The 23,812-nt window shown below is 54.8% G+C and overlaps 10 protein-coding genes and 1 non-coding gene across 11 annotated transcripts; 2 read left to right on the top strand and 9 right to left on the bottom strand.

Moving 5' to 3' along the window:
• Window positions 1–1,063: 1,063 nt before the first annotated feature.
• Window positions 1,064–1,734, bottom strand: BZA05DRAFT_422809 (uncharacterized protein; the record flags this gene model as incomplete). The annotated part of the gene is made up of 2 exons (XM_051485825.1): window positions 1,064–1,420; window positions 1,549–1,734. 2 exons carry the CDS (start codon window positions 1,732–1,734, stop codon window positions 1,064–1,066), a joined length of 543 nt encoding a protein of 180 aa, XP_051334767.1.
• A 2,881-nt stretch (window positions 1,735–4,615) lies between these two features.
• On the bottom strand, window positions 4,616–5,159 carry BZA05DRAFT_413047 (uncharacterized protein). Its single transcript, XM_051485160.1, has 2 exons — window positions 4,983–5,159; window positions 4,616–4,929 (listed from the first exon to the last, which is right to left on the bottom strand). Exon 2 carries the CDS (start codon window positions 4,921–4,923, stop codon window positions 4,657–4,659), a length of 267 nt encoding a protein of 88 aa, XP_051334768.1. The 5' UTR covers window positions 4,924–4,929; window positions 4,983–5,159; the 3' UTR covers window positions 4,616–4,656.
• Window positions 5,160–5,935: 776 nt separating this feature from the next.
• Window positions 5,936–7,198, top strand: BZA05DRAFT_449488 (cytochrome P450; the record flags this gene model as incomplete). The annotated part of the gene is made up of 4 exons (XM_051487367.1): window positions 5,936–6,000; window positions 6,066–6,458; window positions 6,503–7,001; window positions 7,064–7,198. The coding sequence occupies 4 exons, from the start codon at window positions 5,936–5,938 to the stop codon at window positions 7,196–7,198; spliced, it is 1,092 nt and encodes a 363-aa protein (XP_051334769.1).
• Window positions 7,199–7,224: 26 nt separating this feature from the next.
• Window positions 7,225–8,533, bottom strand: BZA05DRAFT_464454 (alkaline phosphatase; the record flags this gene model as incomplete). The annotated part of the gene is made up of 1 exon (XM_051487736.1): window positions 7,225–8,533. One exon carries the CDS (start codon window positions 8,528–8,530, stop codon window positions 7,436–7,438), a length of 1,095 nt encoding a protein of 364 aa, XP_051334770.1. The 3' UTR covers window positions 7,225–7,435.
• A 99-nt stretch (window positions 8,534–8,632) lies between these two features.
• On the bottom strand, window positions 8,633–8,730 carry BZA05DRAFT_t306. The gene has a single exon. It is a non-coding gene; the product is annotated as a tRNA-Ser (tRNA).
• Window positions 8,731–9,591: 861 nt separating this feature from the next.
• BZA05DRAFT_422812 (S-adenosyl-L-methionine-dependent methyltransferase) lies at window positions 9,592–10,624 on the bottom strand (the record flags this gene model as incomplete). The annotated part of the gene is made up of 2 exons (XM_051485826.1): window positions 9,592–10,358; window positions 10,417–10,624. 2 exons carry the CDS (start codon window positions 10,622–10,624, stop codon window positions 9,592–9,594), a joined length of 975 nt encoding a protein of 324 aa, XP_051334771.1.
• Window positions 10,625–15,825: 5,201 nt separating this feature from the next.
• BZA05DRAFT_439737 (uncharacterized protein) lies at window positions 15,826–17,269 on the bottom strand. The gene is made up of 5 exons (XM_051486548.1): window positions 17,259–17,269; window positions 17,061–17,186; window positions 16,741–16,967; window positions 16,236–16,667; window positions 15,826–15,924 (listed from the first exon to the last, which is right to left on the bottom strand). Exons 3-5 carry the CDS (start codon window positions 16,897–16,899, stop codon window positions 15,865–15,867), a joined length of 651 nt encoding a protein of 216 aa, XP_051334772.1. The 5' UTR covers window positions 16,900–16,967; window positions 17,061–17,186; window positions 17,259–17,269; the 3' UTR covers window positions 15,826–15,864.
• BZA05DRAFT_380375 (uncharacterized protein) lies at window positions 17,255–17,948 on the bottom strand (the record flags this gene model as incomplete). The annotated part of the gene is made up of 2 exons (XM_051481913.1): window positions 17,255–17,383; window positions 17,622–17,948. The coding sequence occupies 2 exons, from the start codon at window positions 17,946–17,948 to the stop codon at window positions 17,255–17,257; spliced, it is 456 nt and encodes a 151-aa protein (XP_051334773.1).
• A 1,269-nt stretch (window positions 17,949–19,217) lies between these two features.
• BZA05DRAFT_449492 (uncharacterized protein) lies at window positions 19,218–19,552 on the bottom strand (the record flags this gene model as incomplete). The annotated part of the gene is made up of 2 exons (XM_051487368.1): window positions 19,218–19,449; window positions 19,503–19,552. The coding sequence occupies 2 exons, from the start codon at window positions 19,550–19,552 to the stop codon at window positions 19,218–19,220; spliced, it is 282 nt and encodes a 93-aa protein (XP_051334774.1).
• Window positions 19,553–19,981: 429 nt separating this feature from the next.
• BZA05DRAFT_449493 (uncharacterized protein) lies at window positions 19,982–20,533 on the top strand (the record flags this gene model as incomplete). The annotated part of the gene is made up of 1 exon (XM_051487369.1): window positions 19,982–20,533. One exon carries the CDS (start codon window positions 19,982–19,984, stop codon window positions 20,531–20,533), a length of 552 nt encoding a protein of 183 aa, XP_051334775.1.
• Window positions 20,534–22,367: 1,834 nt separating this feature from the next.
• On the bottom strand, window positions 22,368–23,546 carry BZA05DRAFT_464460 (uncharacterized protein; the record flags this gene model as incomplete). Its single annotated transcript, XM_051487737.1, has 4 exons — window positions 22,368–22,804; window positions 23,139–23,319; window positions 23,398–23,467; window positions 23,534–23,546. 4 exons carry the CDS (start codon window positions 23,544–23,546, stop codon window positions 22,385–22,387), a joined length of 684 nt encoding a protein of 227 aa, XP_051334776.1. The 3' UTR covers window positions 22,368–22,384.
• Window positions 23,547–23,812: the final 266 nt, after the last annotated feature.

The raw sequence follows: 23,812 nt of genomic DNA on the forward strand, positions 1-23,812 counted from the left end.
CCGTTCGGGAGGGAAAACCGGTAGGCTTTCATCTCTCATGGGGAGAATAGCGGTTCTTAAAAGTAGTGAACCACAATCCCGCACTTCGGCAACACTCTACGTCCACACCGCATCCCTTTCGAACACAGTCTTCGACGATTTCCGCGCCCATACGATCTTCGCCGGACGTACTCTTTTAGGAGCACTCACGTAGATGCCTGTCAACTACAACTTCGCTAAAATATTCTCTCACTCGTCCTCGACACTCTAGAGAGGGTAATCTTGGGGAGCTGCTACTTCAGTACCATAGTTTCTTGCACGATTGATGATTTTGACCCACATCTACGCATGTGATATCACTCGGGCTTTGGATTATCCGGCAAAATTTCCTCTCATCAGCGAGGGAGGAATGGGGATGGAATATGAACGAATAGATAATGCATGGAACCTGGCAAAAGCGATTTTCAGCAAGCTTGCCACCGAATACGGTCCTGGATGATACCGTGTCGTCTGCCGAATGTCGTCCGCAAGTAAAACAGCCTCAAACGGCACATGGCAAGAAGGGAGCGAATGTTATGGCTTCACATATTTAGGGACAAGAGCAACCAATCTCTTTAGAGCTACTGTCTTATGATCTTTATTTTCACATTTAATATGTTTCATTTTATATTTCTCTTCGCATGCCCGCCGATATTACTCCCACGTCGGTCGTATCTCAAATCGATCAACACGACACATGCCTAAGCATCACATCCCCTCCCCCGCACACATACAGTTCTGCAAGATTCTTTGCGCTGCATCTTCTAGTATCGGACCCTTTAAGTGGTATTATACGGCGTGTTCTTCGTCGATTTTTTGTCAAGCGGATCTGAGCGAACGAATGAGAGAAAGATGGAGATGTGATTGCTAGATGCCGAACAAAAGAGACCGGACAACAGAGAGAGTATTTAAAGAGATACATAGGAGCAAAAACCAATTCCCAAGATATCCGTCCGTCCCACAATATCCGTCCTTCCCATCCTATCCGTCCGTCCCAACTCGGTCTATTGATGCCCGAGAACATTAAACCAGATCACCGACAAATTTAGACATCATCCAATCCAGCTCTATTGAAACACTTCACTTCGGCTTCGGAGATGACGTATGGGACGAAATCTGAATCTTCTTCGCCCGGGGCGTCGTTGGGGTTCGTGATTTCAACTAGCGGGAGCATCTCAAGGCACATCATGTCTCCGGTGATTAGGCGGATATTCAGCTCATTCTCACCGAGTTGAATTCTCCCACCGGCGACGGGGGGGCGTACGGAAGCGATGACAGCTGAAGCTGCTTTGCCCGTGATGTCAGAGTAATCGCGTTGCACGCAACAACGCAAGTTCGAGACATCAGCGTAGATCGACTTGTAGTCGCGGATCCAGTTATCGATGTTGTTATTCGGCCGATCCTGTGTCGTGTTCAAAAGTTTTGATTCAAGGAGTCCACGACATACGTCCCGCGTCTGCGCTGGGAGAGGATGCAGGCCTAATCGGCATGGGGCTTCTGCCCCGTCTTGATTAGCCGATCTCTCTTAACCACCCGTTGTAAGGTCTGCGGGAGAGGCCTCAGGCACTCATCGGGAGGGGGCTTCTGCCCCGTCCCGATCAGGCCATCGCCTTCACCGCTCCTATGGGCAGAGTCAGACCCCGACTCAGCAGCGTGGAGCTCGCTCCAGTACCACCGAAGCCGGGTGGTAAAGATCGTCAGGCAGCCGGCGATCATCCTGCGCTCCGTGGATCGCCTCCGGACGTGTGTTAAATCGGCTGATGTACTCGTTGTAGTCTCGGTGCAACTGCAGCTGGTAATTTTGTAGGCAGGGCGCGGCAACGCTGGCCGTGGTCCCGTACTGCGAGATATTCTCGTGCGACTGTTGAATCTGGGTCAACTGGAGAAACGCGGAATATTTTCCGTGTCTGCCGTGACTATAGAGCGGCGTCAGTCCGGACACCAGTGCAACAGGAACCACAGTCCCGGGCTCCCTGCGGACACATCAGACTAATTAGTAGTCCGGAAAGTCCGCAGGGTGAAATGCCCAGTTACCCCTCGGGGGCTTATGGGTGCCTGATAAGATTAGTTAGCGTGGCATCCGCTTAGATAGGAATTTCTGCCTAGAAGGAAATTTCTCTCCACATGGCTGGCAAAATACCACATACGGCACACCTCCAATAAAAGCAGTATCTGCCCTCTTGTTTGTCTAGTAGACCAGCTGCATGACATAGGCCTGGAGGATATCCTGCGCCCATTTCACTGCTGTAGGTTAGCTGGATAACGGCTGCGGGGACCCATGTGTTGAACGTACCATTCTCCTCAAGAACGCCACCTACTCTAGCCGCGATATGGATGGGGGGATGCCATCGGGCGATGATGTAGAAGGTTTCCTTCTGTTGGTGGTTGGGGGGAAGATGGTAAGTAAATGTGGGGAGACGAAGGTACTCGGTACATACCTAGAGGCTCATGGTGAGCTATCGGAGGTGTTCGCCCAAGTGCAGCGAAATGTGTTGGAAAGAGGGAAGGAAAGAAGTTGTGTGGAGGGAAAGAGATTGTAGGGAGAGGAAGGGACTGTGGGGAGAGTAGGGCTGTACCCAGCCCAAACTTTCAAAGACGACTTGCGTGAACTATTTTGTGGGTTGAGTAGGGCTGTGACTGCGTCTCCACCTCGCACAACCCACAACACACATCCCGCCGTCACGTCGCCTCACAGCACGTCATGGTCCCCTCTCACTCACCTTTTTCTCCCTCCCTTTTTGTTCATCATCCTCCCTCCTAATATCGATACCGCCCGAACAACTTAAGTTTTCGCAGCTTTCCTCTGTTCTCTCACTTACGAAACGCAACCTTGCGATCTTCTATCTCACTCATCTGGCGACAGAACACCGTGCTTCTCGTCTCTTTTCCGAAGTGTTCGGTACGTCATCCTATGATTTGTTGCAAGCTGTCTACTTTGCTAACGTTACTACTTGGAGCAGTGCCACCGTCCTCCACCACCTCGTCTCCCACCTCCACCACCATCGCCTAGAATCTCCTACATCCCCTCCCCCGCAACAAAAACCACCCAAGTCAAGTAAGATGCCCCCCAAGAGGAAGATCCCTTATGTCGACACCCCCGACCACTGGTTGCCGGTTGGCACAGCCAATCTCGAACTGAAACCTCCGGTTTAGTCATCATCCATACGACCGGTGGCCGAACACGACTTGCAACTACTTGTTATCGTAAGTGTGTTGCAGTACGTATTTGCGTAAGTGCACACTGAATCTTTCATACATCGCACGCATCTCACACCTCTCGTTAGACCTTGACGATGCACACGAAGCGCCCGACCCACAGTGGACGAAGATACGGGCACGAAAACGTGAGAACTGAGATGATCCCTAGATGGAAAGAAGAATACTCGCTAACACCTTACTCAGTTTATCAGCATATCTGAGATATATCGCAAAATAGCGTCGCCCTGGGTGGAGGATGACGCAAATAATGCCCTGCCCAGGGCTGAGAATGCCAGAAACCCACTGTGTGGGTGTGGATCAAGTTACTCCAGAAGAACACTGGCTGGTACATGCTTTTCCGGCGCCCAAGATGGAACTGCTCCAGTGGGCACCGGCCTAATGGTATTTGTTTTTCTTCCACTGTTGCTTTCGCCGGTGTTCTGGCTGCTCGGATCGTTCAGACTGCCGCCCTCCAGCATGGTGGCAACGGATGTGGTGCCAGTGATGGAGGTATGCAGCATCGCAAGGACCTCATGACTATATCTCTTCGTTTCGTTTGATCGACGTACTGAGATAATGACCGGTAGCCACGTCGTTATTGTGTAGAGTAGTAGCCACAATTGTGAAACTTCGATGAGTTCGAAACATCTTGCTGTAGTAGGTCCGGGCCTACATCAACGTCTCGCTGTTCTGTCTTTTGCATCCTCGTAGTGACACCTCACATCTCGACCTTCTCTATGATGTGACACCAACTCTCCTCGTCCCATTTTAGTAAACCATTCGCTCCGTCAACCACTACTCACGAAGCCCAGGCAATTTGCAGAGAGATAGTGTACTAGACATCTGTACTAAGCAGTCTAGTGCCATCTGCGTCTAAAACAGACGGACCGGCCTATGGAGATCACTAGTCGATCGACTACTTCCTGATCGAGATGAGCCGGATCAATCAAGAGTATTCGTACAAAAGTAAGGCGTTTTTTTTGTGCTTTTCTTTGCTTTTTCCACTACGAGTGATCAATTGTGATGGCTTGATAGATTGGCGCTCTCATTATCGCACTTGTGGATTCTGCACGACTCTGCGTCCCTTCACTGCTTATGATGCATACCGTAAGTGCAAGTGATATAAAGCCCTCAAGAAGATAGTCGTCAGAGAGTGTGGGGAGTCAGCCGGCGGTGGTTGTCCTTCGATTCCCGATAGCGAGCTTAGATCTCTAGGAGACCACACGCTGCCATCCTACTACCATAATCGCCACACGTGGAAAGAAAAGTAAATCGGCGAGGTTGTCATCGACCATCGCTTGCCATACAATATCCATTGCCATTTGATCGACTGAAGTCCCGTTCGTGTCATCCCACTACCATCCCTCCCACTTCTAACACGGTTTGCGAGTGATCATCCCCTCCCGTCAGCTGGTTCCTCAGCATTCGGCCCAACAGCGCCTACGTCCCCCACTGCTCCGCCGCCCATTTACCGAAGACCCAACCATACACAGCAACCGGCAGCGACAACACCGCGACCCAGATAGGCATCTTGCAGTCTCTCACATGGGCCGCTTCCTCGTACGTGTTCAACCTGTCGGGAGGGGGGATCAGGCACTCGGCTTTATCGTCCTTGTCTTCCTTGTCCTCGTCGCCACAGAGGTACAGGGCGAGACGGTGGAACGGAACCGGGCTCAGGGTGAGAAGGAGGTAGCGGCGGGAGGGCATTGCGTGCTGCAGGGCTCGAAGTCAGCGATGGCTTGTATTTGCGGAATATATTTCCGTACCCGAGGTGTGTGTAGCTCTGGGGTGTCGGGGGGAGACTCGAGAGGCAGAGGTGATAGGGTATGAAGAACGGCGGTTATGACGGCGTGGGGATATCTGAAGGAGAGTGAAGCGACTGTGTCTGACGGAGAGATAGAAGTGCTATACGGTGGTGAATGTTCTAGGGCGTGCGGGTGTGAGGTGTTTGGGTGGGTAGCGTTTCTAAACGGAGCTTCACGCTAGCGGTAACGAGTGATCAATAATGCCGCACTCATCGCACGCAACGGGCATGCCAGGTGGAAACGGCAACTGTAAACCTGCAATCTCGTATGATGGGACTGTAATACTGAATGATGGACTTATCTCATTGTGCATGATTACGGCGGCAGCGGCGGCGGCAGTGATAATACTGGCTACTTGCACTTCATATGCAGAGTTGTGGCCATGGCTTCTCGGCGTTGTCTCTGGCTTCTCACGGTTCACCAGAGAATGCCTCTTTAAGCCCCCTGCCCAGTCCGGTGACGGGTATCGCTGCTTTCTCTGCCGGAGGCTGCATCGCATTGTCCAGTGCACGAGCACGTTTCATTATAAGCGGTTTTCCCTCTCGTCTTTCTCGTGTAATCCACAGCAATCAAGTCAAGTTTGTCTCTCAGTTCCAACAAAACCAACCACTAGCGATCCGAGTGAAAACGGATGACTCTGAACCCTTTGGAAAGAAAACGCTGGAATGTCTTCCTACGCTAGCATGTTTGACAATTTCGTGAGAACCTCCTCCTCCACTTGGTCGGAGCCGCAATTTCACCGCCGGTCTAGGTGGTAAATGCCTACCCGCCTTCCCCCTTCTCCTTCTTTCACACCAACCACCTCTTCCCCCCTCAACATCCAGCTACGGCTGTGAACACCCTCCTTTCCCCCCTCCCCCATTTCTACCCTCTCCCTTGACGCACCCGCCAACTAACCTCCCGCCGCCTCCAAGATGATCATCGAGGCTGTGTCAGTCCTCGCCATCATCGGCCTCATGTCGATGTGCATCTACAACCGGTACTTCCACCCGTTGTCGGTGTTTCCCGGTCCGTTCTGGGGAAGCATCACGGACCTTTGATCAGTGCGCGCGTCGTGCAGTGGATCGAGCTGCTGGCGTCGTTCGCGGAGAGCGGCGAGCTCGTCGACTGGGGCAAGGCCTCGCAGTGGATTGGATACGACGTCATCTCTGAGCTGGTCTTTGGCGAGCCGTTTGGTTTCTCCGTCGCTGGTGAGGATAAGTATAGCCTGCTGTCCCAGGTCGTCAAGTCTCTTCCGATCGTCGGCCCCCTCGTGAGAATGCCGTACCTCCTCGAGAGCATCGTCAAGATCCCGCTTCTGAGGGATTGGATCCTCCCCACCCCCTGGGACAAGAACGGCCTGGGTCGCCTGATGGCTTTCCACAACGAGCTGGTCAACGAGAGGATCTCGAAGGAGGCGAGGGGAGCTTCCGGTGGCAAGCGTGATATCCTAGCGCAGTGCGTCTTCCCTCCTCGTCCACCGCCAGTACTAACCCCCGCAGCCTCCTCGACGCGAAAACCGCCTCCGGCACCGCGATCGCACGCGAAACGATCCTATCAGAGACGCTTATGATGCTGATCGCAGGATCCGAGTCGATCGTGTCTTCGATGTGCGCGTTCCTGATCAACCTTCACCAGCACCCGCGCGTGCACTCGAAGCTGCTCGGCGGCGGCGGGCTCGGCACCGAAAACCTCGAGGCGGTGATCACCGAGACGCTGCGGTTCTCGCACCCCGCGCCAAACTTCTTCCCGCGCATCGTGGCTACGCCTGTCATGCTCCCGTCCGGACACACTATCCCGAAGGGAACCGAGGTTTCTATGAACCCTCACTGCGTCATGCGCGATCGGGACGTCTTTGGAATGGACGCGGACACGTTCCGCCCGGAGAGGTGGCTCGAGGATAGGAAGAGCGTCGGCAGGATGGAAATGCTCAATAATATCTGGGTGTACGGCCCGGCTATGTGCCTTGGAAAGTCGGTCGCCAAGCTCAAGATTACGATCGTGTTGCGCGAGATACGTTCGCCGTGTCCGAATATAATATACGGGTTGCTGACAGCCACTAGCTCCTGACCAACTTCGACATCGAGATGGTCAATCCGGACAAGCCGTGCGCCAGCTTCAGCAACCACGTGAACATGAACTACGTGGGCATGATGGTCAAGCTGCACAAGCGCGAGGGAGCGATGGCGACTGTCTGAGGTTTGCAGCAGGCTTGCGTCGGCTCTGTACCATATCGGTCTGAGATGGTTGGGAGTTTTGGTTAGCGCTGTACTACTATCTGGTCTGCGTGCATTGTGTGCATAAAAGTTTCGCTGCTCATCAAATTCGTTTCTATTGCCGTGAAATAACTCGCTATCAGTGAATGGCTGGCTGACTGAATGGCCGGCGTGATCAAACCGGGGAGGTTATCTACCTCACTTCTCCACCCTGATACTTTACGACGTGTCCCGATACCTCCCCAACCTGCCCGGCCTCTCCTCGACCTCTCTGTCTCTCTCCACCACGTCCGCCCCATCCGACGACCTTCCCCGCCTAATCATCTCCTCCACCTCTCTATCCCTCTGTCTCTCTCCCTCTCTCTCATCCTCCACCTCCCCCATTACCGGCCTCAACCCCAACGCCTCCGCCATCTCCAGCACCCACACCCACGGCCTCTCCGTCCCGCCAGGCAGCGCATTAAAGTACTCCCAGCCCGCCACGCCGCCCCCACCGTACTCCCCCAGCGCCTTTACCGCCCCCCCCACCTCCTCCGTCCCCACCCACCCGCCGGCATTAACGGGATTAGTAACCGTGCCCAGCACCACATCCACGGGATCCCAGCCGTGATCCCACATGCGCACGACCGCATTCGTATCCCTCACGTCCCCCCAACCGCAATAAAACTGCGCGTTGTACCACGCCACCTCCGCGCCCACCGCTGCGCGCATAGCACAGTAGTCAAAGCCGCTGATATGCCGTCCGCCGGACAATGCCGTAGCCACGGGCGCCAAAGTGATAATGTACGCCGGGAAATCCCGCCGTAGCCGCGTGATCAGCCGGATTATCCCCGGAAGCGACATATCCTCCTCCACGTCGAGATCGATCCCGTCCAGCTCCCACGAGACTAGAAACGCGTGCAGCAGAGCGTAGTAGTACCCCTCCACAGCCCCCCCCTCCCCCTCCTCCTCCACCGCCCCGCCGTCGAGAACAGTAAAACTCCCCCCCGCCGCGCCGCCCAGCATGACGAGCACGGTGACGCCCGCGCGGCGCAAGGCGGCGATGTCATCGCGGAGCTCGCGGAACTTTGTCGCCGTCGGCGCGGAGTCGTTAAGCGTTATGTGTGCGGCGACGGTGGGGGTTGCGGCGTTCAGGTGCACTGCGCCAACGATTACGACGAGGTGCGCGTGGATGTGCGCGGGCACTTGCGTCAGTAGGTGCGTGAGCCGCACGGGGGTGGAGGTGCCTGGATGGTGGTGCGTTTGCTGGTACAGGACTATGCGCGGGAGGGCGGGTGCCATGGCGGGTGGGGGGGGGGGGAAATCGAGGATCATGAGGGCGAGCTCCTCTCACCTCACGACCCGCTAAAGACGCAGGGATGAATCCCTGTCGGTGGAATAGCCACCAAAGTGAGGGGGAAAAAAAAATTAAAAAAGCGTCAAGGACAGGATTCGAACCTGCGCGCCCGAAGGCATCCGCTGAGCTGTCCAAGGAGAATAGCAGGCGAACGTGTTAACCACTCCACCACCTTGACTTGATTGGAATGTATGATATTAACCAGTATATACTCTAATTACTTTTGACCGACGCGGGACTCGAGCGCGCACCTCACGCATCACCAAAGTCGCGCACTCCCGTCCTCCGGAATTTACAGCTGTACGCCACGGAGTAGTAAACAAAAGACTGCAGATTCGACACGAAAGGCAAGTATGTAGTCTATGGAACACAGCGAGTACGTGGCGGGCATGACCAGTAATTTAGTTTAGCAAACGGAAGCCTTGGCTTGCATGACTGTCCCTTCCCCGTGCCTCATGAATCATGAATGTGAAGATGTTGGGAGTCTTGATTGAGTACATGAACCGTTCCTTTTGATTCTGTTCTACCGTCTACATCGTCGCGATTTGCACGATCTGGCTTTGGATTCCGAGCCCTCATGTAGGCTGTAGCCTATGACTAAAAATTATGCAGCACTTCGCATAAACGTCGATCATTCACAATTCACTGGAGAGTCTGACTAGACTAGACTGGAACACAGGGATGATGGGATAGATCGCCCGCTAACTGAGCTCCCCCGCCCCTGGGCCCCCCTCGCAGTAGTCCTCCCTCTAGCCTCAATTCCGTCATATCCATGATCCATCTATTCTGAGCTTCTGAGCAATACCGTGAATCGCGAACCTTGAACCGTGAATCGTGATGAGTATTTAGGTAAACACATGGAGTGTTCGCGCGACTCGTCGAACTCCGGACGCGATTGCGATTATCACAGCAGGTAGAATACTACCGCCTCTTAGTATGTAGAGCACATGCGAACCAGTTACCAGTTACCATTGGCGTCCCAGCCATCATCCTTCATCCCTCCAACCAGTGCAAACATCTTCGAGATCCCCGCATCCATCTACGCCTTCCACGCAACCCAGCTCACGACCCTGCCGCACCTCTGCGCGCCCCTCTCGCCGACCTCCCTTCTAAGATTCCCCACGAGCACCTCAACCTCCTCCTTACTCCAGCCAAGGTACCTAGTCAGCGGCGCGACCGCCCTGGCCTCCAGCCCCGCCAGTACCACCTCCTTATACAATTTCCCCAGCTCCTTCATCGCCGGCAAGAGCGGCCACTTCCCCACGGGCATCCTCCCCCTTCTCTCAGCAACATTAACAAACCCCGCCTCTGTAAGCCACCCGGGGACCTCCTCAGCCACACCCAACCTCCTTCCCGCACGCTCATGCGCGGCTGCAAGGAGGAGCTCATACTCCCTGCCGACCTCACCCACCGGCGCCATCTCGGCAACCACCTCCGTAACCTCCACGCACCCGCCGTGTCGTAGCGCCGCGTGCGCCTGCGCCAGCAGCGCGGGCCACTCGCGAATGCTGCCGCTCAGCCCGCGCGCGTGGATGTAGTCGACGGACCCCGGCGCAACCGTCCACGGTGACTCGAGGTCGTCGATTTCGAAGCTGCAGTTGGAGGGCACCCAGCTCGGCTGGATCGGTGAGAGGTCAATGCCCATGACCGTCGCGGACGGGTAGGCGTACGCCGTGTCGATTGCCCACCGGCCTGTACCCGTGCCGAGGTCGAGGATGCGGCGGAGAGGTTTGAGTGTGCTGAGTGGAGCTGTGTAGGTGTCCGTGAAGACTTGCCGAAGGATGTGGTGGAGGAGGTCGAGGCGCTCTGTTGGGGGGGTGGGGTTAGCGGGGGGACGGGGGAGGGGGAGCGGGAGAGGAGGGACCTTGCTCGGGCTTGTCGTTTGGGAGGAGGTAGCGGCCGGCGCGGAAGCCGTGGTAGCGTCGGCCATTTTCAAGGATGTGCGTGACGACGAGGGAGTCGAGCGAGCTTGTCCCCGAGTCGCTGTTCTCGTCGTATGGGTAGCTGTCGCCGTCGGCGTAGCAGGCTGGGTCGACGGCGATAGGGTCGGGCGGGCAGAATATCGACGCCATCGGTGCGTGTCGGGGGTAGGATGGTGGTGGTGGTGGTTTAGGTGGTGGTTTAGGTGGTGGTGAGGTGGTGAGGTGACAGTGAACAGAGGCGGGCAGAGGCGATGGCTGGGCTATAGATAGAGTAGAGTAAGTAGAGTCTCGCACTGTAGCTATGTAATCTCTTACAATGCTTCCCACCGCTGGGTTACATCCATCCTAGCCGGGTCTCGTTCCGAATCGACGCTGTAACTGCACAAAGCACGAAGGCGCGTCGTGCGTCATGCACCATGCACGTTTTGGGTGGATGAGTGAGGGCACCGTGACGAAACGGAACAGCAGCGGAGCAGAATCGCAGAATGGCTACGTAAGGGATGGCAGGTCGAGGGAGAGAACCGATAAGACGTGGAGATGGGAGGTGTGCTGCGGCTTTTGGTGGAATGGTGATTGGCCTCGATGGCTGGCCGCATGAAGTTGGTGTTTTCGGTGTGCGGAAGTTGGCCGGGACAACCTGTGCAAACGCATGAACGGAAAACGGCCAGATCATGTGCTTGTAGGCTAAGGTTCCCACTGCGGCTCAATCGAGTGTCGGAAACAGTACACGCAAAAGAACACGAAATTTGATTCGTTTCTTCACGGTTTTTCTTCTTTTTGTTTTCGCCACTCTGTGCAACCCATTGTGGAGAATACTCATCCTGCACCCACTGGCCCATGGTTGGACGGGCACCGGGAGTGGGGGGACTGCCCAGTCCCCAGTCCCCAGTCCGCAGGCTCCAGCATCCATTCTTCAGCCAATGTCCTCCATCCATCCATCATTATACTCTATGTATGCAGAGTATCGCGGCTGCCACCCGATTCGCTTCATTTCCGAGCCGAGCGTCCGGTGAGCATCCCGTGAGCGGGGGAGCTAACCCAACCGAGCACGCGCGACAGCCCCCTTCCTAATCTAGCAACAACCGCGGTATGCGCATGGTTCCGCATGCGGCGTGAAGCATCCGCGTCATCCACTTCTTTCTTACGACTTACGATCCGCAGTAAGCTCGCGATCGGATCCTGCGTAACTTGCGTAACCTGCGTAACTTGCGTTTGTCGCGGTTGGAAATTGCAACTTGGAAGTTGGCCGGCTACCCGGAGGCAGGGAAAAATGTCGAAGGGCGGCGCATGATCCGTTGCCTTGGTCTGGGCTCCTGGAAATGCAGAGTGCAGAACCTGAGTTACTGCACGAGTACCGACCGAGTCCCGACGGACATGAAAACCGATAGTTTGGCTCCAGGGAGAGCCTAATCACGGCTGCGGGGTATGCATGTTTCGGTTGGGTTGGGCTCCGTAGACGGCGATGCGCATTGTGCAATATCAAGCCATGGGGCCGATCTTAAGATTGTTGGGAACGGCCTGTCGGGACATGGGGGTGAGCTTGGCAACTGGGGGCTGGGCTTGACCCGGCTGTGGTGTCGAGAAAACCTGACGGTGGGAGTGTTGCGGGAGTGTCGCTAGAGTCGCTGGATCAGACATCGTGTCTCTTTGGAAACATCTATCAAAGCCATGGCTGCTATGGAATCGCATGCGTAGTCGGGGAAGGCGCGAGTGGCGCAGGAGTGTCGCGACGATAGATTAGACGTCGTGCCTCTTTGGAAACATCCATCGCAGCCATAGGCCATGGTCCATGGCTGCTCTGGCATCCCACACGTATGGCGTCGGGAAAGGTGCGTGATGCGCAGGAGTGCCGCTGAATCGGACGTCGAGTCTCATTGGATTTTGGAAAACATCCATCGTAGCCATTGCTGTGGTGAAATCCCAGTTTTCTGCTCTATCGGGAGCCGGGATGAGTGCGTATGGGCGGCACCTACTACACGTAATGCACGGATGTCAGCGTCTGTACTGGTAGGTAGTATTCGATAACCTAGGTATGTCCGAATGCTGACCCGTGTCTGGTCCTTTGCGAACAAACGCTGTAGGCTGTAGCCCAAGCATGTAGAGTTCTTCACGAGGTCAGGAATCGGCACGATGTCCGGACTATTGGGAGATGCATTCGTAGCTTCTTGGGTGGCGAAAACGAATTGAGTGAGGGGCCCGGTGGGCGGCGGGGAGGGGGTATCGGCCGGTGGGTCCGTGGGGGCGGTGTAGAAGCTCGAATGGACGAGGTATGGGTGTGTGGTAGAGTTGCTGCGCCGCGGCAGCACTGTGCGAGAAGGAAGGTGGTATGCGGGAAAAGTAGTTTCTATTCATCGTGGTGGGATTCCTTGCTCGTCAAATTTCAATACTAGGAGTGCGTTCTGCCCACCCACCCACCCACCATGCTCCTCGCTACCCATGCCATGGTATTGGATATATTGTCCCTGACTCCCTGCAGCTCATCACCACCGTATTCGGGTGTACCGTCAGATATTACGCCGCAGGCCGCAGGCGGTACCGCCCTTCCTCGGCGACCAATACCAGGGCTGGACTTGCACCGGCTGCGGTATAGAGCACCCAAGGAAGACGGGAGATGCGCGGGAGTGTCACTCAGTCTTACGTCTATGCAGTCTCTTTGAACACATCCATCCCAGACCAGACGTCCTACGTAGTCGCTGTTCCGCGGCAGCGGGAGCCATTATGAGTGCGTCTCGGCGGTACTACTCTACTTATTGCACAGATATCAGCCTCTGTACCGTGGTATTCGATTGAGTACTTAGATGGGAACGAATGCTAACCCGCTTCTGGCGCTTCGCGAATGAAATCTGTAGCCCAAGGATGTAGCTTGTAGGAGTTCTTCGTGAGCTCAGGCGTCGGCGCGGATGATCGGGATATGCGTTCGCATACTGGTGAGGAAAAAGAATTGTGTGTGGGGGCGGCGTTGGAGCTCAAGAGGACGCGGTGTGGGTGTCGGGTAGACCGTAGGGTTGCTGCGCCGCGGGAGCACTGCGCGAGAAGGAAGGTGGTGTGTGAGAAGATGGTTTCTATCTAGCGTGGTGGGTTGGTTTCCTTGCTCGTCAAATCTCAACACTGGGTATTCAGAGTTCCGCTCACCGACCGCCCACCCATCCACCGGGCTCCTCGCTACCTATGCCATGGTATTGGTTATTTCGTCCCTGAATCTCCACAGCCCATGACCACCATATTCAGGTGGACTGCTGTCGGATATCAGGCCGCAGGCGTCACCTTACATCCTCCGGCACCAACACCAGGGCTGGACTTGCACCGGCTGTGGCGTCGACGACTCGAGGAAGCAGGGAGATGCGCGGGAGTTTCGCTAACTTCTACGTCTATGTAGTCTCTGTGGACACATCCATCGCAGACCATATGTAGTCGCTGTTCCACGGCATTGGGAGCCAGAATGAGTGCGTCTCGACGGTACTACACGTATTGCACGGATGTCAGCCTCTGTGCTTGTAGTATTCAATTAGGTAGAGTATGTACGAATGCTCATTGCTGACCCGCTTATACCGGTAGCCCAAGGATGTTGGTGTGCTCTAGGAGCTCGGACGTCGGCGCGGACTATCGAGAAACGCATCCGTATAAAGGTGACAAAAAAGAATTGTATGTGGGGGTGCTGTTGGAGCTCGAGAGGACGATGTGCGGGTGTTAGGTGGGCCGTAGAGTTGCTGGGCCGCGGCAGCGATGTGCGAGAATGAATGTGGTGTGCGAGAAAATGGTTTCTATCCATCGTGGCGGGTTGGTTTCCTTGCTCCTCAATACTGGCCCCGGGGGTAAGTTCTGCCCACCCACTGCACCCACCCACCCACCCACCCATCCACCATGCTCCTCGCTACCCATCGCCGTGGTATTAGATATTTCGTCCCTGCAGCCCATCACCACCGTATTCGGGTGGACCGTCGGATATCAGGCCGCAGGCGCCACCGCGCTTTCTCCGCCACCAGTACACCAACACCAACAGCGAGGCTACCTGTGCCATGAACGGGGACTCCGACACCTGTCACTTCCCACACGCCTATGCTCTCCCCCTCCGAGGCTCCGCGATATTTCGACTGAGACGATCAACACCCCCACCACACCTCCGCCTGCGTCTCCTGGACCTACGATCTACCCCACGAATGCTATCGCAAATTGATGCCGGTTGCAACGACTCAGACGACCAGAAATATTACCAGGAAGAACCAAGCTTCGACGGTGCCCAATTGATCGCATGCCGGTATTCCCCACGGTTGCTTCGGCGACACCGACATACTGACGTGAACCAGATACGGTATTCGACGGGATTAAGTTCCCATCCGAACTTTGCTTCATCGTCTCTCCTCGCTTCTTCACTACGCAACGCCACGCGGCAACCTCCTCCTGGCCGAATCCCTACCAACTCACAGAACGTTGCGTCCGCAGCCAGTCACTCGCTTCCAAATTACAACCAAATCTCTCGAAAAGCCCCAGACTCGCGGGCAAGCAGATTCCGTGCTGGACGAACAGCAACGAATGCAACATAGCAAACAGTCGAGTAGGAGAGCAGAGTATCTCTGCGGGAGGTTCTGGAGTGGACGTCGCGGAAAACGGTGGGTGGGTGGCATAAACCCTCTCGATTCTCGAAGGTCACCGAGAATCAATCGAGTCGTCTATACCAATATCAACACCCGGCGCGGCGGTGCCGTGGGCGATACAATATCGTTATGTACCATTGTCAAGCGCGCCCTGGGATTGAAAGCTGCTAAGTTAGGCGGACAGCGTGACGACCTGGGCGGTTAAGGCGATAGAAAAGCTGAGCAGGCAGTACTCGATCAGAAGTCTGCTGGGTTGATAGGATAGAATATCAAGTCGGCTACATGCAGTGGCCGTGAACACCTGGAAAACGTATATCCAGATATCCCGGATAGTTATATTCCATTCTCTTAAAGGTAAACCCATGATTGTGTCATAATTTTAATGGTCCCAGACCCCGGACGTTCACCGAGCTTCTTCGATCAATTAGAATGTACGTGCAACAGAATGGTTTGAGTTTCAAAGTACTTAGATAGAGCTGTCAGGAAGATATTATACATGGCTGCATTTGGTCATCGGCCTGGGATTGCCTCAATTGAAGAGAACTCGATTTGAATTTACACTGTAATATGAAAGAGGGCCGATAGCCTGAATCCGCCAGCAAACAGAAAAGTAAACAGAAAAGTAAATAGAAAAGTAAACAGAAAAGTAAACAGAAAAGTAAACAGAAAAGTAAACAGAAAAGTAAACAGAAAAGTAAACAGAAAAGTAAACAGAAAAGTAAACAGAAAAGTAAACAGAAAAGTAAACAGAAAAGTAAACAGAAAAGTAAACAGAAAAGAACGCACCCTGAGATCATCCTAATAGAAACCGAGCCCTGAAAGATCCGTCCTCTTGCTTCTCCTCGTTCGCCCCCAAATCTGGATAACTCCTCCACCCACCCAGCATGGATGGCGAGAGGGGTTTTAAGACGGTCTTCCGGAATCGCTGGGAAACCGGGGCCCGCCCCAAATGCGCAGGATGAGACACAATCCGGCAGTAAAACAAAAACGTAAACGGAAAAGTAAACAGAAAAGTACACAGAAAAGAACACACCCTGAGATCCTCCTAACAAAAACCGAACCCCCAGAGATCCGCCCTCCTCTATCTCCTCCACCTCCCCTCCATCTCCTCCACTTCCACCTTCCCCCCAGCTCCTCCAGCTCCTTCTCCTCCACCTCTCCTCACCCACCATCTCTGGTGGTACCAGTCGAGACTGATTTTCCGGTATTGCCGGGCATCGGGGCGTGCCCCGGTCGTCTTCGGGTAGCTTCTTGCCTACGACAGGGCTTATAACGAGCTCGATGTTTCCGTCTTTCTCACCGATAGTGACGTCCTTCAGCCCGTTTGCCGCATACAAAACCATTCGGGCCGTGCGTGATGATCGGCCGGCGTAGATATAGTCGCCGAAAAAGGCGATGCTGATAGAGTCAGCGCCCAGGATGTTCGTCATTGTCAGCACGGGCTGGCTGAGCTGGAACGTTCCTCCGGGGTGTAACTGAGCAGCTTCGGCTGCATCAGGCCCTGCAATGCTCTCGAATTCGAAGCTGTACGACTCGGGTACAGCCGAGCCCAGAGAACATGCCGGGCCTCCAGTTGGCCCCGAGGGCAAACTATCGCTGGGCTGCTGAAGGTCAGAGACGCTCTTTAATGAAACATGGCGAAGGCGGTGGGGACGGATTATGGAACAGGCTTACCTCGTTTTGGTGTTCTGGAACCGAGGAGACCATTTCTTCTTCCTTCCCTTCCGGATCCGGTGTGCTGGTAGGGACGAAGAATATTGCGCTGCTCTGCCAGGATATCCTCCACCCTGTGTCTCTTCTCGCTACAGCTGCGGGGACTGTGCCTAGTGGCATTCCTGAAGGTGTCGGCGACCTGTTGGTCTGACTGCACCAACCGTAGTTGTTGGTGACTCGTGAGAAGGCTTCAGGCAAATCACTTTATCGTTAGCTATGACTTTCGACAGCCGAATGACTCAGGAGGGAAGAGGGCATGCCTAATGGAGGTATATACGTGCCTACGCCTTTCTGCTTCTGGGCGACCTGCGCCCGTATAATGTTCCCCGCCAGCGGGGAGTCGGCAGCAGTCGCTGCCAGCAAATCGTCTCCAGTTTAAAACTGGGAAATGGCTAGCAGGCAAAACACTGTTCAACATTAGCCAAGTGTCCAGCAGCAACAATGATAGTACGCCACTTCCGGTCGGGGGTAATTCTTACTTGCCCAAGCCATCCTCCTTACTGCACTGATCCATGCGTCCTTCTGGCCGGCTCGGATAGAAATTTCCATTCTCGTAGCGGTGGATCGACATGTACAAGACACTGGGATCGTTGTAGTAGGCTGTCTGCGTGCCATTTCAATTCTTCCCGCCGCAGCGGGGAGCCGGCGGCAGGCACATCACTAATCATCGTTAGCTACGACTTTCGTAAGTGACTCAGGCGGAAGGGTATGTGGAAAATGGAGGTACATACGTGCCCGCGCCTGGCTGGGCGACCTGCGCCCCTATAATCCTCCCGCCAGCGGGGAGCACCCCCCTAGAATCCGTCCGTCGTGTCAGTATCCAAGTCAATCAAACCCAAAACCTCTGACTCCTCCGCAGCGCCAATACACTTACCCAGAATCAACACCTTCTTGCAAGTTTCCGGGTACTGCTTCTGTGCTACTTTGGCCGCCACAATGACGTTATTCAGGAGACACAACCCCATCGCTCTATTCAGCTCCGCGTAGTGCCCCGGAGGGCGCACAATCGCGATGGCGTTCTTGGCCTTGCCAGAGAAAACCGCCATGCAACTATCGATTGCGCCACCGCAATAGAGTCGTGAGTAGAGGAAAGACTCTGGATCAAAATAAAGCGAATGTTCTTTCCTCGACAGTCGCGGGGAGCCGTCAGCAGGCACATCACTATTCATGGTTAGCTACGACTTTCAAAAACCGAATGACTCAGGCGCGAAGGGGGTCTGGACTGTGGAGGTACTTACGTGCCTGCGCCTTGCTGGGCGGCCTGCGCCCCTAAAATCCTGCCCGCCAGCGGGGAGCACCCCCCCTATAATCCGTCCGTCGTGTCAGTATCCAAATCTGTCGAACCTATAACCTCTTACTCGTCCGCAGAGGTAACAAACTTACTAATGGAAAGACAAAAGCATCATCGCCCTATTGGGATTCGCGTGGTGCCCCAAAGTTCGCATCATTGCGATGGTTGAACTTTTGAGAGGCGAGGGTGGAGAGTGGGTGAGGGAGGAGGGGAAGGTTAGCGAGATGGCGAAGGGGGAGGAGAGGATAGTTGCGAAATGAAGAAGGAAGAAGGAGAGAAAGGTTAGAAAGATGATAAAGGAGGATGATGAGGAAGATGAAGGAGGATAATGAGGAAGATGAGAGAGATGAGAAAGATGGGGAAGGAGGAAGGGAGGGAAGGAAGGGATGGCGGGGAAGGGAGGGGGTTTTATTGTGCGGGGTTGGCCCACACAACAACCCACAGTGCGCCTGCAGTGACTGCTACCGCTAACCGTTTGCATCGCCGTTGTAGGATTAAAACCTCACCACAACTCAAAAGTGATGGTACCCTCGCCGCGTATTGATACGTATCCCCGTGACTAACCCGAACTACACACTTGCAATCAACGTGCGAATGACGTAGTCATGCACAGGTTGTGATAGAATGTACTTGTGTTGTGTACTTTGCAGCCTCTTCTTCTGTCCTGTCGTAGAGCGCTTCATTTCAGGCAGAGGTAGAATGTCTTCCGCAGCATCGGTACTCCCGCTTTCTGCATTCCTCGACGCTCATGCTACCATCCTTCGCTCAAGCTATCTCCATCCGTGTCATCGGTTGTTTCAGCGGTCTTAATCAGAATGGAGCTGCAATCAATAGACTCCAGAGATTCAATACAGCTGCCGTGAAGCCAAACCACATACTCCACACCTACAGCCTACCAATAGGTAAATATTCGTTCATACGTGACACGTCTCTAGAAGAAAGAGAGAGACAGAGAAATCTTCAGTTTGTCTCGCATGCAGCCTATCTAGACTATGAAGAGCCGTCGCACTGCTTTCCTGCCCATTCTGGCTGGCCGTGTGTTGAGATCCCGTTACCAGCCAGCAAGATGTGGCGCCACTGCCTTCCAAACAAATAACAAAGGAATCGCACTAACACAAAATCACTGGTGACTGCATATCCTCGTTTCTTACTTCCTCGCACCGGTCGCAGACGCGGCACCCTGCTGGGCACTCTTGTTCTGCCCCCGATCCGATGCTTTCCTCCTCCTGCCCCTCCTCCTCCTCCTATAGGTCTGGTCGAGCGGACCCTCAGAGAAGAAGCAGACGACCTTGAAACCGGTCTTCGAGGCAGCGAGTAATCGCGATGATGAATTCGAGAGATAGTATTCGTACGAAAGGCAGCGGCAAGCCGTGCAGATCCTGCTTGTAGTATAATGTAAGCCTTGATCGCACAGGACCAGAGCTGTGATTACGAAACGCTCATGCTGAGTGGCGTGACATGCGCCGATAGTATCGAGGGCATTATCGATCCTAAGTTCCTCCCCGCTGGACGCAGTCCTACCATGGGCCGTATCCTCCTTTTTCGGTCTCACAACATTACATAATTGGACGATTACTTGGATATAGCCGGCTCAGTTCAGGAAACTTTTTTTTAATCATCAATTACTTGCGACCTCTGAGTTTAGAATACGGATATCTGCAGCACAAAACCGCTAGCGGTGCGAGTGATAGTCATGTTGACCAGGGGCTTCAGTGCCCTAACTCATCTGTGTCTCTGTGGGGCGACTGATCACACATCCGATTTTGGTGACTTTGTTTTCTAGCCGCCCGCCTCAGTTAAGACCCCTCCGTTCTTTCCTCCCTTCTCCTTCCATCTATCCATCCTTTCTACATCCCCACGACCTCCTACGACACAACCACGACCCAATCCAACCCAACGACCGTCGACAAAATGCGTTTCAGTATCAGCATTCTCGCTACCATCATGGCCTTCGCGGTCCTCGGCTCAACCAGCGCCATCAAGCGTTCCGACCCGGTCGAAAAGATGATGGATTTCCCGTACCTCCCGATCGACGGCGTCGACTTCGCTCCTCCCCCCGGAGCCGCCTTCCACCAGCACCTAGTGAACGTCACCGCTGGTCCGGGTAACATGTACACGTTCTCGACTCTTACCGACGCTGCGGTCCCCTGGGAGCTCGGCAAGTTGGTCTGCGAGACCTCGTCCGCATCGCCCACCAGCTGGGAAATCCAAAACGTCGTCTTCATTGTCTCCCAGCGCAAGGAGTGCAAGCAGCACAACCTTCTCGGCAGCAAGTGCACCACTCTTGCCAAGTGGAATGGCGCCGATGCCTCCCTGTGCGGCAAGCCGAAGGGTTGGGTCGCCTGCTCCTCTGTCGCTTGGGCCCTCCAGCAAGTCGAGAAGTTTTGCATCAAGTCGAACATCGATCGCGCCGGCGGCAGGTTTGAGTACCAGGGCAAGAGCTTGAGGTCACAGGTTCATTAGGGGTTACGTGGGGGAGATAACACAAATTGGGGCTTGCGGGATGGTGGGATAATAAAAAATTGACCGCCTGATTTACTTTGTCTTTATTGTGATATGATCCTACTGTGCTGTGTGTGCCATTCCGTCGTGTGTAGATAAACATTGGCAGCCATATGCTGCAGACCCCACCATATCGTGGACTCGCTGCCACGATGTTAGGGCCAGCTGGGACCAGGGTGCGATTGTACTGTTTGGTTTGTTTTGATTGTACTCTTTCGTTTGTTTTGAATGTACTGTTCGATTTGTTTTGATTGTACTGTTTCGTTTGTTTTGATCCGTTTTGCTGGTCTGCACGGCGCTGGTACGGTCCGTGGAGGCAGCTCCACGGTGTCGGCTCTAGTTAGATCGGCCAACTTGGCCTGTCCCTGCAATGAAGGTAGAGCGCACCAAGGAAACAACAATTCTAGGAAAAGACTTCTTCCGCTCCCTGTCCCTACTCCCGTACGCCTGCTGCCACTTCCAACGGGGATGCCATGAAAGAAGGTGTGGAGAGGATCAGCGGGCCGGAGCCCGGCTCATCAACCTCAGCATGTTTCACCTCCTCGAGTCACCTTAGCTCCGCTCTCTCTTCCCGCTGCCTGAGCTCCCACTCGGATGCTTCGCTCTCTGCATCTTCGTTAGCGGACTTAGGTATCCGTCTGCCCACACTAGTAAAAGTGAGGAATTGTAGAATCGCCTTGCTGCAGCGCTCGTCTGCGAAGAGGTCCCGGATCTTGAATCGATCTTTGCCCCTCCTCGTTTGCTCCCGGACCTGTACCCACAGAATTTTCTGCCGGCTCTTCGATTTGGGGCAGTTCTTGAGCCTGAGCCCAGGTCTCAACGTCGACTAAGGGCCCGCTCTTCAGTATCCAGTGACACGAGTGATAGACCATGCACACTTCGACTCACACTCCCACAACTCCGAGTCCATACGTAGTACGTACGGCATCTAGGTAGGTTGATGTGAGCCAGCGAGCGTGGCACACATTCCTTCAGCACAGATTGCCTATTGCATCAGAAGACACCAGCACATGATCTATTGCTATGATCCGAGCGGAAAAGATGATGTAATCGATTACGAGGTATGATTCGTTAGTGAAAACAGTGCCTACCGACTGTGGGGCGTCATGGTGATAGCTGGCAGTGATGGATATAGACACTGGCACTGCTTAATGTCCTGTTTTTTTGTTTTTTTGCTGGACTGCTTCATCCCACTTCCTCGAGCTCAGATTTTTGGGCGATCAAATTTCCATCCGTCATCGTTCTGTCAGTACCAGTGCATGCAACATCCCAGCTCCATCAAAGCCAGCCCTCAGCCCGGTGCGTGTAGCCCAGCCCGCGGCCCGGGCTGGGCTACTCTTGGCAGCCCAGCTTTGAGCAGCCCTCCTTATTTTCGTCATTCATTTATTGCATGCGACCTATCTGGATCATAGCAATATCATCTACCCGTGCACCCCTTCGGTTCCACGCCACTGTCCAACCCAACTTTCATCAGGCAGCCCGATGTGGATTCCCCGGCCCTCCGCCCTGGCCTTTCCCGACAGTATATGAGCGCACCAAGCAGAGGCAGAACTACTTAGGAAAGGGCAGCGATCGTTCCCCGCCACAAGCGTCTCCACCACTCACCTGCCCCTTGCATCCGCCCCCCCGCACCGCGCACCCTCACACCCGCACCCGCGCCCGCACCAGCGCCCGCGCCCATCGACGCCATCGAGTCGTCCCACCTCCACCGCAAGTCTGTGGTCCGCTATTCTACGTCGCTTGGCTCCTCAGCTGCAGCCCCCTCCTCCTCGTCGACTTCGGCATCCTCCTCTTCCTCCTTCTCGAGTTGCCTCAGCTCAGCTGTCTCTTCGCGGCCCCGAGCGCCCACTTAAATGCCTCGCTTCGCTGCATCTTCTTCATCCTTCTCTGGGATTGGTACTTGTGGCGAGTGACCTCTACTCCGCGAGCGGTCGGTTGGCCAGCTGCCAGTTTGGCCAATTCGTCCGCCTTCGCGTTCCCAGGAACATCTTTGTGTGCTGGGCACCAACTGACCTCGATGGCGATTCCCGGCTCTCTTCGGCGGTTGGTGGCGAGGTGTTTCCGTGCCTGGAGGGCGTACTGTTGGCTGGGGCTGGGCTCATTGTGAGTCAACCTCCTGATGGTAGCTTGTGCGTCGGTGTTATAATGACTATGTCTAGGATATAGCGTCGGTGGAGCAATCTTCGACACGAGTGATAAGAAGCCGCTTAGGAAAACGCACAGAGTGTCATACTATGCACGAATCATCAGTGCCAGCGGAAACCGTGACTGACTGCGCACAACTGGCGATGGCGATGATACTACCACGGTTTCATGTTTCGTACACTACCGGCCGCACTCACCGACGCGAGCGAGTACCTAATCGGCCCGTGGCCCCTCAGCTAGAATCCCACCGGTGAACAGCAGACTGGACAACACCTCACGGCCATGATTTCCACCAAGACGTCACGATATCACGATTTTCCTCAGCGACGGAGACGTGCTCGGAATCCTACTAGAACCGAGGATCCTCCCAATGCGAACTCCACCGCTTAGTTACTACGAGAGTATCGCAAACGGAGCGAACGTGCAGCGACGACGATTTACTCATCCAGCGACCCCTATTATTGGCTGGCGGCACCTCGGCCACAATGCTATCGACGAGCAGCTCGGCCAGTATTCTATCGGAAGCCCTTCTATGCGCGAGCGGCCTCTTTGCCAGTAGCTTATCGGTGACCCTCACATCGGTGAGTATCCCATCGGGGACCCTACCATCAGCACGGCGAATTACTTATATACATGCAGCCCTACAGCAGCCAACGGCGTCACTACCCCCTATGGGATACCCGGCGAGTTGTGTACTGCCGACGAGTGTCGCATACGGATACCCTATGGTCGGCACGGAGATGGGCGTACCTACAATGGAAGGCATACCGTATGTCGGGTGTGGGTACCCTACGGACGGCCCTGAGATGTGCGTACCTATGGAAGACATGCTGAGAGAATCGGATGCGTGCAGAGGGTCTACGGTCAGCGTGCCTACGGAAGCGGAGCAGTTGAACGCGGCTAGTGGCCACCGACTTCCTGAAACCGGAAGAGGAACCGGTATGTGCAGAAGAGCTGCAAGAACCACCCCCACCCCCACCCCCACCCCCACCCCCACTCCCACCACCACCACCATTACCACCACCACCATCAGCTTCACCTCCACGAAGGTTAACGAGAAGTCAGTGGTGGGTGGAAGAATTCACCGCCCTCGCA

The sequence above is a fragment of the Tricharina praecox genome (assembly GCF_024521635.1).
Source record: "Tricharina praecox strain CBS 144465 chromosome Unknown BZA05scaffold_48, whole genome shotgun sequence".
NCBI classification, from domain to species: domain Eukaryota; kingdom Fungi; phylum Ascomycota; class Pezizomycetes; order Pezizales; family Pyronemataceae; genus Tricharina; species Tricharina praecox.